The 16,163-nt window shown below is 41.3% G+C and overlaps 1 protein-coding gene and 1 pseudogene across 9 annotated transcripts in view; both read right to left on the bottom strand.

The window, feature by feature from the left end:
* The window catches only part of NR6A1 (nuclear receptor subfamily 6 group A member 1), a 255,466-nt gene that overhangs the window by 74,325 nt on the left and 164,978 nt on the right, over positions 1 to 16,163 (bottom strand). The window contains exon 1 of one of the 9 annotated variants that reach the window (XM_055351893.2): positions 3,829 to 4,052. The exons of the other annotated variants lie outside the window; for them this stretch is intronic. Within the exon in view, the coding sequence (XP_055207868.1) occupies positions 3,829 to 3,844 (16 nt within the window). The 5' untranslated portion in view covers positions 3,845 to 4,052. Of the gene's footprint in view, positions 1 to 3,828; positions 4,053 to 16,163 lie in introns of those variants that run through there. 9 annotated transcript variants of the gene reach the window in all.
* Positions 6,784 to 7,520, bottom strand: LOC101154113 (ran-specific GTPase-activating protein-like; annotated as a pseudogene).

Genomic DNA, 16,163 nt, shown 5'->3' on the forward strand with positions numbered 1-16,163 from the left:
TAGCTTTTCAATTGCCCAAGCAAACTACTGAGGCATGCAAAAAGATTCTTGCAAACAGATTAATTTCCTCGGCTTAAAAAGAAACCCCAGTAGCAGGGGAACAGAAAAAAACGAATGATGTGAAAAAATTGGTGGTCGCGGGGTGGGAGATTGTTTGGTTGCCATACTTGTGCCTCTGATATCCTTTTGTTCTCCCACCTCATTGTATTAAGGATGCTAAATCAAACATGATTGCAGTGATGTTTGTGTGTGAAAATGACAAAAGCAATGGGCCAAAATCCCAACCTCATCTTGAACCCTGAGGACTTTTATGGCTCTTCCTTCACTAGGCCCTCCCCCTAATACACATTAAAGACCACATTGTTCAAAAGGGTCATGGTAGGTTTCATACCCCATTTTAATACAACGGAAATGGTAACTGAACTTCCAAGTTTTGTTAGTAATATTTGTATGTCCATGGAAAATGTCCATTAAAATAATCGATTCTTTGGTTTAAATATTAATGGAGAATTACAATATATCAGAGGGGCAGAATCAATTGTGTCAAGGAGGTACTGTTTGTGGTGATTAAATCAGATTTTCTTCCTGTACATCATTTTCCCCAGCAAAAGGGTACCGATTAGAGATGGGTTAAAAATATCCAGATGATGTGAGGCATCCAGATATTTTTCCTAGCCTCAAAATTGTCCAGATTATGTCAGTTTTCAACTCAAGAAGCCTAGAATAAACTAAACTTGCTAATTTCAAGCGCAGGTCTCCCCGCCTCCCCTTATTCCATTTGTCTGTCTGCAAGCCACATTATGGACCCCCAGTTCATTTATGCATTTATTCCTGGAAGATTTCAAGTTGGGAGAAGACTATTTAAGGCTGTTTAGGATTCCATTTTTCTCAGCTGTTACCAGTCAGTTGTTACCAGTACTTTGGAGATTTAGTAGAAGAAAGGTGGCAATGACTCCATTACTCTTTCCAAATGCCATAAAGAATTTGCATCAAAAAAGTACCTAATGAATTAATGCCTTAGTCCTCTGGAAAAGGATACAGTAAAACAGGAATGTTACAGGGTTTGGGAAAGGGGAATCTGAAAAATGAAAATCTGGGCTGGAGTAAAAGAATAACAAACTTGGTAGTGTTTTAAATATCACAATTTCATTGGCGGAACTGCTCACTTTCCCAAGCTCAGGTGTTTTTGCTTAACACCCATATAACATGTATTAAGATGTGGCACGATATCACAACTTTAGTGCATTTAAAAATCAAATCTACAATTTTTGTAGAGTTCTTGACTATAAGTCTGGTTTAAATTATCTCAAAATAACACACTAGGAACATCTGTTTAGCTCAGTTGAAGTTTCGAGAGCCAATACCAGCTGTTGGGGGAGGGATTTCGCACATGTGTTACTCAAATCCTAACCAAATCTTAGTTTTTTCATTCCCTTAATGATGCCTCCAAAACCAACAGGGTAAAGCAAACATTAGAATAAAAAAGAAGAGAAAAAGGGAGGGAGGAAGGGAGCAGAGAGGGGGAGAGAGAGAAGAAAAAAGATTACTTACTCAATGCTTTGATGCATGTGACCAAGACCAAAATGATCACCCTCTCCAATTCAATACAGTATTAGCATGAGGACAAAAGGCATTTAAAAATCAATTTGGAGTTATTTCTAGTGGGGGTTGCCTAATCTTTGCAAGTTGAGGAATGAGAATATTCCCCAACGTTGAAAGGGCACTCAAGTATTTTTCTCCTTTAAGCGGCAATCTAATTTTCACAGAGAATTCATTCGGTGTCATTGTTTTGGTTTTAGGTGTCTGTCCTGCCAGGCAGGGGCCGTGCACAAGGGCTGCATCTATCTTGAAGTGTGCACAATGGCCCCTCTTACGGCTCTCTCTCTCTCTCTGTTATTGATCCTTACAGATGCTCCAAAGCCCTTCCCCCACCTTTCTCCAAATCCCAACCCCCATTCTGAAAGATAGCTTAAGAAATAAGACTTCCTGCCTAGCGACTGGCAGGGCTGAAAGACCAGATTGTATGACTCCACAGATCAGGCCTGCCACAGTGAAAGCTTCAATAGAGTTAACCCTCTGTGAACTAAAACAAAACATTTGTATGCCCAGCTGTGACAAAGGTTAATTTAAATGGACAAGGGCCCAATATCTAAAACCAGGCAATGCTTTTTTTACAGTAGCATTTTCACTGACCTCTTTTGTAAGCAGTTGATTTTGCCTCTTAAGATTCCAAAACCTCCTACAACTGGGATAATTCATTTTGCTTTACTAGAATTTTCAATGAAAGATCTAGGTGAACAATTTTAAATTCATTTCCTTATTTTATGAAAGTTCTTGTTTTGGTACCATAAGTTATTTTCTGCAGTTGAATGGCTAAGAAGAACTGAAGTTTCAAAACTTAAATATGAACCAGGGGAGAACTTTCTGTGCAAACCTTTTTTCTCTTTCAGAGCTAGCAGACTACATATCACTAAGAGACTCAAGCTGGTCGAAAAAAAATCTAAATTCTCCAGAGTCATCCCTTCTAAACTCATGTAATTACTGCTCCGGGACTCTGCCAGCTCCTAAACTCCTGTCCAACAGATCCAAAGCAAATCTTACTTCTTAAACTACTCCTTTCTGGAAAAGCTAGTATATCCAGGATAGTTTAACAAAGAATTTCTATGCATACTGGGGGAGGAGGCTGTTCAAGATAAATAAAAGGCCTTATATATAACTGGTATTTTCTATGAACTTTCTCTTGTTTCTGCTAACTTGCACTAAAAACCAATAATTCTGGCATGTAAGGTGCTGGGGTACACCATATAAGGGAGGAATGAAGCCAAGGTTACTAAAAAGAAGAATGCTATTATCAGAGGGGGTCCCACTTCCCTGGTTTGTGCATCCCCAGAGTGAGAATGAAACTGCAAAGCTGCCTTTGGCAGATGTTAGCCACGCTGCAAGAGCCTGGGAAGCTTTCCCAGGACCAGCTATTTCGTAGGGTTAATGCCAGTCCTAGAAATTTATCAACTGCTTCAAAGAGTCGGGAACTCTTCTCAGTAGTGCTTGCCTTTAAGAAAACCAAACTCTTCGCAAACTCTTAGCTTGTACTTTATAAACATGGCAAAACTTTAATACTAACATTCATCCATTTTATCTGTTCCTTCAGCTGTATGTGTCTTTCCTGGCCTAAATAATAAAGTTGTGGAAAAGTGGGGTTTCTCACATAACTAGACTATCCCAAATAAACAAGTTATAACACTAGCGACTATTCATTACATACACACACATGCAGAAAACGTACCCATTTAAAAAGCAACCCACTTAAAAAGAAATTAGCAATGGCTTAGTCTTATATCCCAAACTGTAAAGTATAGAAGCTCCCTACCAGAGGATGAGGTTGCCTTATCAATGGCCTCATGACCCCAGTTCTATCTATAATTAACAGTAGTAAATAAGGCTTTGGCAGATAGTGAACTGGATTAAAGAATTTAAAATATAAACAACTTCTGTCAAGAAATAAACAACAATTTTTAATGTAAACTGTATCTATGTACTGACATGTAAATTTAATTTTTTTAAAATCACTATAAAATTTAAATTAATCCCCCCTTTCTTCTGCTCTTCATCAACCACAACAATGAATTCACTGCAGTTCTCTCTCTCTTTTCTCCATTCCAAAACATTTACAGTCACTTGCTACATACATGAAAACTTTCTAGCTGAATTCTGCGAAGACACAAAAAAAAGTTGCCTGTGGACTGCCTCCCTTCTCCCTCAAGGCTATCTGCTCTAAACCTTCAAAGAAAATTTCTAACCCTTAGATTTGGGCCCCAGACTGTTCCTTACCTTCCCATGTCTCCATTTCATGCTTCTTGTAGTCTGCTGAAAAGTTCTATTGCAGCCATGAAGAAACAGAGATTACAGGACAAGTCCAGCTTGATGACTACCCTTCCGACACTTGGTCAATTCCTCTAAACCGGGACTACGACAGTCATCCTCACAGGTCAGTTTACAAGCTGGTCATGTGATTGCAAAGTTCAGGCTCTAAGGTCACAACGTGTACGGAGTTCGTTTATTACCAAAGGTTATCTAAGTGGAACTGATAGACTTATTTTCTTTAGTTAACAATACTGCCTAGCACGTCTTTCTGAAAACTATTATGGGAACTATTTCATGGGAAATTCTCCTCCAGTCTTCTTTAAGCTAAGATCCTAAAATTAAAAGGCAGCATTTTAAAAGAATTTATTTAAAAGGGTTCTGGTATGTGGGGCTTTTCTTCTTTTTTTTCAAGAACTATTCTATGCTATAGTCTTCCAGACTGGATTAGAAAATTTAAAGCCAAAACCTTTCAGTCTAAGGAAAAGACAAAACGGAAACTCAATGTTAGGTATGTAGGGTTTTGCTGGGGGGTATGGGGGGCGTGCAGAAGTGGGATTCCCTGTTTTCTGTCATTATAATAAACAATGACAAGGCAAATTCCTCTAAGAAAATTAATACACAGAGCTAAGAGTTGTTTGCAGGGCTTACTTTAACTCTAGCCCTTCATTTCCATGCTCTGGTTATCTATACTAGTTTGAAAGAATGCAAGAATGCTCTGGTTATACATATTAGTTTGGAGAAAGGAAACTAGGTCTGCAAAATCCTTTTACAAAGCAAAAATTACTAATTTCACCACCCCCAATCCTTACCCTCAGCCAAAAGTTTACACCTTCAAACTAAGCTTCTTGCTTCATTCCCCTAAAACTCATAAGATCTTAAACATTCATCATGCTATAGCTTCCCTGATTCATGAACCACACCAGCAGCATGCAGCAGAGTGTATAACACCGAGTGCGCACATACACACTCATACCTTACCACAGTACCCCAAAGGCTGGCAAATTGGAGCCACGTGCTAATGGCACATGATGTCAAACATTCAGCTAAACATTCAAATATCAGGACACAATAAAAGGGCAAGCTCCACTAAGAAGGTGGAATGTCCCCAAGAGAAACTGATTCCTGAGGATAAATGCTTTTTAACTGTGTAAAATGTTTCATTCTATGAAATCTCCCCTGCCAATTTAGCTTTAGGAATAACTTAAAGGCTATGCACACTTTACAGCAGTATTTCAGAAAAAGGAGACCCTTCTTGGAGTAGGACTGGAATCTGTCACTTAGCAGCCATATAACTGAATGGCAAATATTGCCACTACCATTACTAGAGGGCTTTTCTAACCAACAGAGAGCATTAGGGTCATCTTACAAAGTAGAGCCTAAAGAGAAAGTGACCAATGATTTAGATGAGGAAAAAGGCTGTAATTTGTCTAAAAATAAATATTCTGCCACTGCCATGACACACTTTACCCCATCATAAATACACTGACCAGCTTTCCCACCCCCACCCCAACCCCATAGATTAATATTTTCTTCTCAGTCCCTGTGGATTTAACGTAGTTCTTAAATGATTTTAGTAAAGTGACTACAAATAGAATGAGGGTGGAAAAAATGGAAGGGGAAGGTCCACTAGCAAAAAGCTACTCAACTGGAAACAAAGGGCAGCTCTCTGTTTCCCTGAAGGATATGGATTTATTAGAACTAAATATCTGCACACAACAGAGGTGTAGTAAGCCTCTGTGCTTTATTGCACCAACTTTTGGAGGAAAAGATGAATAAGGAGCTATTAGTCTAACTTCTGCTACCAAGACTGAAGCAGACGCCTTGATTTTCAAGGTGAGTCCAACTAACAATCCTTGATGCACCCACAAGCCTGAGAACAAATCTTTAACATAGCTTAAGGAGACAATTAAGTTTCATCTTTGGATATAGAGCCACATTTCTTCAGCATTCTCAGTCCCACAAGTTTTTTGAGAGCACTTTATAGACTCTACTGGAAGAGGCGAGAGAAGATGAACAGACACCACACTGCCCATGTGAATGCAAAAGATGAACTCTAAATCTTATTTATTTTTTTATTTGAGACAGGGCCTCGCTCTGTCACACAAGCTGGAGTGCAGTGGTGCAATCATGGCTCACTGCAGCCTCCACCAGGGCTCAAGCAATCCTCCCGCATGAGCCTCCCACGTAGCTGGGACTACAGGGGACTACAGGCACGCACCACCACGCCTGGCTAATTTGTAAAAATTTTGGGTAGAGATGGGAGTCTATGTTGCCCAGGCTGGTCTTGAACTCCTGGGCTCAAGTGATCCACCTGCCTTAACCTCTCAAAGTGCTGGGATTACAGGCATGAGCAAGCACACCTGGCCTAAACACTAATTTTTAACTACGCCTCCAAGTAAGATTGTTTAGCTGGGGATGGGTGTGCACACCAGTAGTCCCAGCTGTTCAGGAGGCTGAGGCAGGAGGATGGCTTGAAGCCAGGAGTTTGAGGCTGCAGTGCACTATGATTGTGGCCTCTGAATAGTCACTGCACTCCAGCTTGGGCAACAGAGTGACCTCGTCCCTACTTAAAAAAAAAAAAAAGAAGAAGAAAAATCATTTAAGATTAACAGAACTACTGGAATTTATAAGTGGGAAGGAGAGAGAAAACAGGAAATCAACATTTTCTACTTGCTAATACTAGCTTTGAAATGTGGGAAAAAAGTAGATAAACAAAATTCTAAATCCAAACATACGTAGCATTTGCATACTGCAAATCTAATGGGGTCCAAATTATTATTTTTAAATTTTGTTCTTTATATAACGGCCTTTTGTAAAAACGAAACCAAATAAAAACAAACCAAAAAAGAGGGGCAGAGTAAAATTAAAAAAAAAAAAAAAAAAAAAACAAGGAAGGGAAAGAGAGGAAAAAAATAAGACGATTTATTGTTTCTCCTCAGCATCCTCCTTGGTCTTCTCCCTTCTCCTTCACCGAAAGAGCTTCTAGCTTTTCCGCCACTTTTTCGGCATGATCGCTTTTTTGCCGGATCTTTTCTTTTCTCTCTCCAATCTCTTTACTGCATTCTTCAAACTTTGTTTTGAATTTCTGTGCATTCTCAGCATTCAGGAAGCGGATGGCCAGCAGCTCTGGCTTGGGGCACTCGTCGTTCCAGACTCAGGCATGGTCATTACCCACGTTGGGTTTCAGCTCCACCACTGGCGTGTAGTGGTTGGCACAAATCTTCAGGGTCTTGTCCCTCCTCATGAGGAGGCGGGTGGTCCCCTTCTCCTTGTGCTTCAGGAGCTTGACGTCACCAGTGCCTCGCTCGTTCCATTCTGGGAGATGGTTCTCTGAGGCAAATCACAGTTTCGCCCCCATTTTAAAAAGTTCCTCTTTGGCCGGGGGCGGTGGCTCACTCCTGTAATCCCAGCACTCTGGGAGACCAAGGCGGGTGGATAACCTGAGGTCAGGAGTTTGAGACCAGTCTCGTCAACATGGTGAAACCCCATCTCTACTAAAAATACAAAAAATAGCTGGGCGTGGCGGCGGGCGCCTGAGGCAGGAGAACCGCTTGAACCCGGGAGGCGGAGGTTGCAGTGAGCCGAGATGGCGCCATTGCACTCCAGCCTGGGCGACAAAAGCGATACATCGTCTCAAAAAAAAAAAAAAAAAAGTTCCTCTTCATCTTCCTCCAGCGTTTTAAAATTTCTTGCTCAGGAAGAGAAACTACTGGCTTAAACTGAGGGTCATGGTTGGACTCGTCTGCATCCTCAATGGAAGTATCGTGGTCTTCCTGAGTGTCCGTGGCGGCCGCCATGAGGGCAAGGCGGCGGCGGCCGCTCGGCTGAGTCGGTCGTCGCTGGCTCCGCGGCCTCTCGGCGACTACCCGTAGCTCCTTCCCTCTGCGTCTGGCCATGAAGTCCAAATTATGAATGGCAGAACCTTAGTTAACCACCAAGAGATTGTTTCCACTTTCATTTTAAAGATGGACAAACTGAATGAAGCTCAAAGAAAGGAAGAGGCAGGAGTCATCAGACCAATAGAGAAGAAAATAAAATATCCCAGTCCTCCATTTCTTCCACTAAACCACGTATCTTGAGGACAGGAAAAGGCAAAGCCTCTTTTGAGATGTTCTTAACACCATTTCCCATATGTTTATTCAAATAGACGCTCTCAAAGATGACTGCAGATTTTGAGGCTGAAGGGGTAAGTTTAGTTCTTCAGTGTAAAACAAAAGACAGCAAACCTAGTGGCCACATGATCACTAGAATCATTTCTGCCTTATTTGTTTTTAAGAACCTTTCAATGAATGTCTGATGCAAAGTGAAAGCCCGGCGACCATTCTCAAGGAGAGGGACTTGTATCCATTTTAGAAAATCAGGAGCATGCAGAAAATGTTTCGAATTCCTTTTCAAACTTACAGAGGTTAAAACAAAAAACAAGAGCCCAAGATCTCTGGTTCTCACCTGTCAGATCCTTGATATAGACATTCCCTATGGCAAGGGAAAGAGTTTAATTCAACTAAATAGGAATAATGAAATCACAGTCAAATGAAGTCCATATTATCTGGGACTAAGAAGCAAAGTTCCTGAGAGTGGAGAAAGAATGAGAGCAACTAAGAACATCCTTGGATACAATTTCCAGTTATGCCTTCAACTCCTGGAGGTGGAAAGAATTCATAGTTCAGGAAAAAACTCAAGGATAGGAAACTAAAATAAAATATTCCAGAAACCAGGTTTTAAAAATCCAATTCTACAAACACTCATGGAGTGTCTCCTATGAGCTAAGCACTATGCTGGCTATGTTGACATAAAATAATATTATGTGATCCTTGCCCTAGAAGTACTCATCATCTGCTGACCTCCAACCTTACTTCTCACCACTCCATAGTAACTCACGAGCAGTGCACATACACTAAACAGATAAATGACAGTATGATGTTATGAGTACTGTAACTAAAGTGGGTAAGAAAAGTGTTAGAGAAACAAAGATGAAGAAGCAATTCATTAGAACAGACTGAGGTGCCAGAGAGGGCATTACATTTGGGCTGAACCTTGAAGTTCCACAGGCAGACAAGTAGGAAAGGTATTTCGAGACCTGCAGGAAGAAGGAGAAGGAATAAAGACGATCTCAAAAGATTTTATAATGCCAATGCTATGTAAAAGAGTAATATGACTGGCTGTGGGGGGAAAAAAAAAAAGACTACAGAGTGTGCTTTAAGGAAAAAAAAAAAAAATGCGGTGGCTCACGCCTGCAATCCCAGCACTTTGGGAGGCCAAGGCGGGTGGATTACCTGAGGTCAGAAGTTCAAAACCAGCCTGGCCAACATGGTGAAACCCCATCTCTACTAAAAATACAAAAATTAGCCAGGCATGGTGGCACACGCCTGTAATTCCAGCTACTCGGGAGGCTGAGGCAGGAGAATTGCTTGAGCCCCGGAGACGGAGGTTGCAGTGAGCAGAGATCACGCCACTGCACTCTAGCCTGGCCGACAGAGCGAGACTCTGTCTCAAAACAAATAAACAAAAAAACAAAAAAGACTGGCCAGGTGTGGTGGCTCACACCTGTAATCCCAACACTTCGGGAGGCCAAGATGGGCGGATCACAAGGTCAGGGGATCGAGACCATCCTGGCTAACACAGTGAAACCCTACCTCTACTAAAAATACGAAAGATTACCCGGGCGTCATGGCGGGCGCCTGTAGTCCCAGCTACTCGGGAGGCTGAGGCAGGAGAATGGCGTGAACCCGGGAGGCGGAGCTTGCAGTGAGCCTAGATGGTGCCACTGCACTCCAGCCTGGGCGACAGAGGGAGACTCTGTGTCAAAAAAAAAAAAAAGAAAAGAAAAAAAAGACTATATATAGACTATATATATAAAGCATATATACAGTATGCTTACATAGTCTCAGCAAGGTGGCTCACACCTGTAATCCCAGTACTTTGGGAGGCAGAGGTGTGTGGATCGTTTGAGCCCAGGAGTTCAAGGCCAGCTTTAGAAACATAGGGAGACCCGTCTCTATAAAAAAAAAATTAGCCAGTATGGTGGCACACGCCTGAAGCCCAAGCTATCCTAGCTGAGGTGGGAGGGTTGCTTGAGCCTGGGAGGTTGCAGTGAACTGTGATCACGCCACTGCACTCCAGCCTGGGTGACAGAGCAAGACCCTGTCTCAAAAAAAAGAACAGCCTTGTGTTAACAACCAAATGCAATATATGTACTTTTAGATCCTGATTTGAACCAAACAATTGTAAAAAGACATTTTTGGGACAATCCAGGAAATCTAAATATGTGTAAGACATTTAATTAGGTAAGTTTCCTACCTGCGAACTGAGGAACCTGGAAAAGGTGAGCTTTTCCTCCATTTAAAATTTCTCACAATTTCCCAGTCAAGATTTTATCCATGAATTTTTAAAGTATCCCAATCAAGAACAGATTATAATATGAATAAATAAGTCCTTTTTGAATGAAAACAAAGGAATCAGATACAGAGCATATAAATATAAATGCAGTCAACTATTTTGTCTCCTGAGAGGTCTAAACAAGTTGGGACTTATTCATCACATTTGGCACCCGTGACTGTTTACCTTCTTCTCAAGACCCAGATTGGCCCAGAGATTAATGCAAATAAATACTCTAGCCCTGAACACAGCAACAGCTCAAACTGCTGTTAAGCAACATGTGAAGCTGAAGTAAAAAAAGATCAAAGTTGTACAAAGCAAGTCTCAAACTTGGGGGCAGAGTAAAGTGACAGGCTTTCTCCTTTGGTGCTCCTATAAAGGTAGACCACTTGAAGGTTAGTTGTTTCCAAGCCAACTCTGGTTTCAGCCCTGACTTCTCTGGTTGTTTCATTTGTTCATACATCCATCTACCTGACCTAGAGACAACGTCAGATGATATAGGAAAAGACTTCTATCTAAAAAGAACTCAGTTCTATGTGAGAATTCTGGGAAAAGGCAAGATAAAATGCCCCCATTACGTGTGGCATGATCTCATTGAGTCCCATCAGTGGTTACCAGGAACCTATGGTATAAAGGCCCACACTCCTAAGGCCCTCCCTCTATAACCCAGCTCTTCCTGACTTCTCCAGCTTCATTTCCCACCACTCCTCTTAAGTACCCATTACTCCAGCCATGCTGACCCACTTACTTATAGTGCAAATATTATACTAAGCTATTCCATTTGCCTGGAATAACTCTTTTCACTATTTCCTTATAGTTTCCACTCCCACTTACTAATCTTACTGGACTCAATTTAAAAATCACCTCCTCTGTAAAATATTTTAAGACTCCATTCTCCCAGACTTAAACTCAAAGTCAAATCGCACCCTTCTTCCCCTCTGCCTGGATCCCTAAAATATACTACGACATTACTCATCACATAGTATTTTTATTTTACAATTCTATCCTTTCTTATTAATCTCATGTACTCCAAAGAGTCAAGCCCAGGGCTGTCTTCAGTTTAGTATTTAAAAGGCTTTCATAATACATTAAAGCAATTAGATGGCTCCTCGAGAGGTGTGTGTGTTGTGTGGGTGGGGTACAGTTCTTCTGTTGAATTTCTTAATAGTGCATTCATATTCTTCTTCATTTTCACATTTTCTAACTCTTTCATCTTACCTCACGAAAGGTTTTTTCCCCTAGACAAACTCTACTTCAGAGTCTCCCATGTTTCAGGCCCTGTGTTAAATATACATTTTCTGATTTAGAAGCCTACCTGAGACTAACTCTTCCAACAATGAAGGGCTGGTACTGGTAGTCAAAGGTTCCTGATCAATATGTCATTTGCTGGGTTCCTGCATCAGTGTAGAACCACCTGTTGCTGACGATCTTTTGATTAACATATATAACATACGTATCTGTCACTGGATTCCGAAATATGAGACCAAGGACTGTGCCCCATATTTTTGCCAACCAGTGCATCTCCAGTGCTTGAATATTTGTTGACTGAAGAAAGGAAGGAAAGGAGTTGCTTCAGAAAGCAGCAACATAGGAAAGGGGGAAAAAAACCTTCAGGAATATAAATAGACCACCTTAGGCCAGCCATTCCTGCAAAGCCAAAACCAGTTTTCCCAGTCCCAATTCCAACTCCAGTAAATCTTACCCATACACAGAGCTCTCCTCTAATTGAGGGATTGGCTGTAATAAATCTGACAAGATCAGTTGCAAATCAGCAAGTGGCAATCCTACCTGCACCAATTCTATCCCTTTCCACTCTACTAAAAATTGAACTCTCTAAGGATAGGCATAGGTAAAAGAAAGGACAATGAGGGCTTCGCAGTCTTTCTTTAGGGTAGAACTTGGCTCCTGATGGCAAAGGAATCCATTTTTATCAAACAAGAAATAACGCACATAATCCCAATCTGAGTCAACTACACTCAGCAACTGAGCCTTATCCTAGGTCCTGGAGTCAGGAACTGCTCCCCTGAATCTCACATCCTGATATCCAACTGCCTCCTGGGCATCTCCACCTAGATGTATCCATCATAAGCACCTCAGACAAGTCCAAACTTGTCTTCCTTTAAAAATCTGTTCCTCTCTCTGGCCCCCCTGTTCAGTGAAAGGCATCAACCACCCAAGCCAAAAACCTGGCACTCTTTCCATGGCTCCTTCCTCCTCTTTGACTATATCCACATACGACCTGTCATAAATCCTGTCTTTTCTACCCCCTCAAAAGTAGCTGAATCAGCTACCCTGAAGAGGTATTTACTAAACAAAGATGGGATAATTTGAGCATCACTTAAAAATTATTAAATAGGGCACAGTGGCTCACACCTGTAATCCCCGCACTTTGGGATGCTGAGGCGGGTAGATTGTTTGAGTCCAGGAGTTCAAGACCAGCCTGGGCAATATGGCAAAACCCCGTCTCTACCAAAAATACAAAAAATTAGCTGGGTGTGGTGGTGCATGCCTGTGGTCCCAGCAATTAAGGAGGCTGAGATGGGAGGATTGCTTCTTGAGCCCCGGGAGGCAGAGGTTGCAGTGAGCAGAGATCGTGTCACTGCATTCCAGCCTGAGTGACAGAGCAAGACCCTGTCTCAAAAAAAAATAATTTTTAAAATGAAAAAATATTAAGGGGAAAAGTCAGTATTTATCTTGCCTTTCCTAGATGAATTATACCACAGGGTAATAAACAGCTATGGACAAATTTCTTTATAGAGGCATTCCAGATGATAAACAAACAAGAAATACTGGAATTAGAATAACATCGTGAAATAATAGATCCTAGATACCAATCATCAAACGCTGCTAACCATTACAAAAAGAAAGAACAAGACAGTACATATCTTCTGATGGAAGAACTCAACACCCCCATGAAGTAGTCTTGCCAAAAATGTTGGATCTGAAGGCTTGAAGTTGACTAAGTCTCCATATCCATCTTCTAAAATAAAAGAACTACAAAGTTCAGAATAACACATTCATCTGCATTACAAGGATGTAATCGGCAATATCTGGGTGTGGTAAATTCAGCAAGACAAACCACCAACGTCTCAACTTAGAGGGAGAAAAAAGATGGAGGAGAAAATCTACAGATTAGGAAAACTAACCTGGGCAACAAAGCGAGATCCATCTTTACAAAAAATTTGCCAGGTGTGGTGATGCATGTGCCTGTAGTCCTAGCTACTTGAGAGGTGTGAGTATCACTTGAGCCAGGAGTTCTAGGCTACACTGAGCTGTGATCATGCCACTGCATTCCAGCCACTCCAGCTTGGGTGACAGAGCAAGAGTGAGACCCTGTCTCTTAAAAACAAAAAATCCTCGCGTCACTGCACTCCAGCCTGGGCAACAGAGCACGACTCTGCCTCAAAAAACAAAAACAAAAGAACACCAAATAAACAAACAAACCCCACACTTTTAAAGGATAAGGATACATACTGGAATATTAACAAATGAAATAATGATACTTAAGATTTGCTTCAAAATAAAATGGAAAATGAATGGGTGGAAGTATGAGTGGGACAGGGTTAGCCCATCGATGATGGTTGTTGAGGCTGGGTACATGGCTTCATTATACTACTTTGTATTTCTATTTTTGTTTTATAAAAATTAAAGCACACAAACAAATCTTGAATCCATCTATTTGTTTCTGTCATCACTCTCACAGTCTTGACCACCACTATCTCCCATCTGGCTTATTTCAGTAGCTTCCTTTATGGGTATGTCTTGCTTGCTCCTTGCTTTTTCCTTTCTCTTTTTCTGCATCACCTTCCTGCAATCCATTCTCCATCCTGGCTGCTAAGACTCAAAACCGTGCCAGTTCTACTTAAAACCTTTCACGGCCTTCAGAATAAAGCACCTTCCCAACCTCATAAGAGCCTTCCTCTCCCTTCTCCCTTCTCATATTCCCAATGCTCTCAGCAAATAGTGCTATTTGCAGTTTCCCAAATGCGCCTTTGCATGTAGTGTTACTTCTGCCTGGCTAGTTTCCATGAATTATTTAATGATCAGCAAATTCAGGCATGACATCTTCTATGAAATCTTCTCCTACTCTTCCCTGCCCTAAAGGTTCCAATTCTATGAATGTCCACCATTTCATCCCTTTGTGTGCCTGCCTCCATGTGTCCATGGGTCTGTGAATATTCCAAGAACAAGGGACCAGGGTTTGATTCATTTCTGTATTCCTGGAATCTATCACAGAACATAGCAAAAATGGGTACTTGATATATGTCTGATGGATTAAAAAAAAAAGGCCTAGGCTTCCAAGAAATCCATAATTCTATAGAAAGAGCTAAATAAAATAAGGGGCAGCCTGGAATTATATACTTTGGAGTCAGACAAACTTGGTATCAAATAGCAACTATACAACATGCATTAATTTTGTAAACTTGGGCAAGGCACTTCAATTCTCCTAAGTCTGTTAAATGGGAACAGTGATTCTTCAGGGTTATTGATTAAATAAGTATACAGTTCAAACTAACTAAAATTATCTTTAATAACACAACTCTATGTTCACGTGACAGTGAGGTAATTTAACAAACTCCAAGAACACAGGGTATGTGCCATCACCCGCTGGCAGCTTGTCTGACCCCAAAGGCCATGGGCACCTCCCTGTCAATAGGAACTTGATAAACTGAGGAAAGGGGATATTGCTTCCCTGCTACTTTCTAAGTTCCTGCTCCCTTTCTGTGTATATTCACTCATCTTTCTCTTTGGTGAATCCTGAAATATTATTCAATCCTGGGCTTTGGAACTCAGGTTTTTGTTAGTTTAACCTTTAAATATGTTGAGTAAAGGGAATGGGTATCAGAGATTGGGATACATACTCCAGCACAAGGGACAATAAAACTTGATGCTGCTCCTGGACATCCTGGAACTGCAACTCAGGCCCCATTCTCTCAAGCTCAGGACTTTTTATTTTTTCTTTTATAGAAAGATAGAATAAGCTGGGCATGGTGGCATATCCCTACGGTCCCAGCCACTCACGAGGCTGAGGCAGAAAGGTCACTTGAGCCTAGGAGTTCTGGGCTATAGTACACTATGCCAATCCGGTGTTCCACACTAAGTTCAGCTTCAATATGGTGATCTCCCAGTAGCAGGGGACCACCAGGTTGCCTAAGGCGGGATGAACTGGCCTAGGTCAGAAATGGAGCAGGTCAAAACTCCCATACTGATCAGAAGTGGGATTGTGCCTGTCAGTAGCCACTGGATTCCAGCCTGGGCAACACAGTGAGACCCCATCTCTTTAAAATTAATAGGAAGATAGAATAAAAGAGAGGTTCAGCAAAGAAATTCTAGGGTTAAATCGAGATTCAAATTTTGGATCCTGTAAATTTACTAGCTATCTGACTTTAGGTAAATTGCATAACTTGTCTCAATTTCCTCATCTATAAAATAGGTTGTTAGCATTACCTACCCCATGGAGTCTCTGTGAGAACTGAAAGAGATAATCTTATGAAAAATGTTCAACATAATGCCTGGCAAACAGTAAATTTTCAATAAACTTAGTTAATATTACTTAGAATAATGTTTTTCACAAAATAATACCTGGGTGGGCACGGTGGCCAACACCTACAATCCCAGCACTTTGGCAGTCTAAGTTAGGATGATCGCTTGAGGCCAGGAGTTCAAGACCAACCTGGGCAACATAGTGTAACCCTGTCTCTACAAAAATAAACAAATAAATAAATAAATAAGCAAGCAAGCAAGCCAGCCAGCCATGGTGGCAGACAACTGTAGTCCCAGTTACTTGGGAGGCTGAAGCATGAGGATTGCTTGAGCCCAGGAGGTTGAGGCTACAGTGAGCCGTGATCACGCCATCGTACTCCAGCCTAGGAGACAGTCTCAAAAAAATAAATAAAAAAAATAATTTCGTGCTTAGGAGGAAAAAT

The sequence above is a fragment of the Gorilla gorilla genome, chromosome 13, assembly GCF_029281585.2.
Source record: "Gorilla gorilla gorilla isolate KB3781 chromosome 13, NHGRI_mGorGor1-v2.1_pri, whole genome shotgun sequence".
NCBI lineage: Eukaryota > Metazoa > Chordata > Mammalia > Primates > Hominidae > Gorilla > Gorilla gorilla.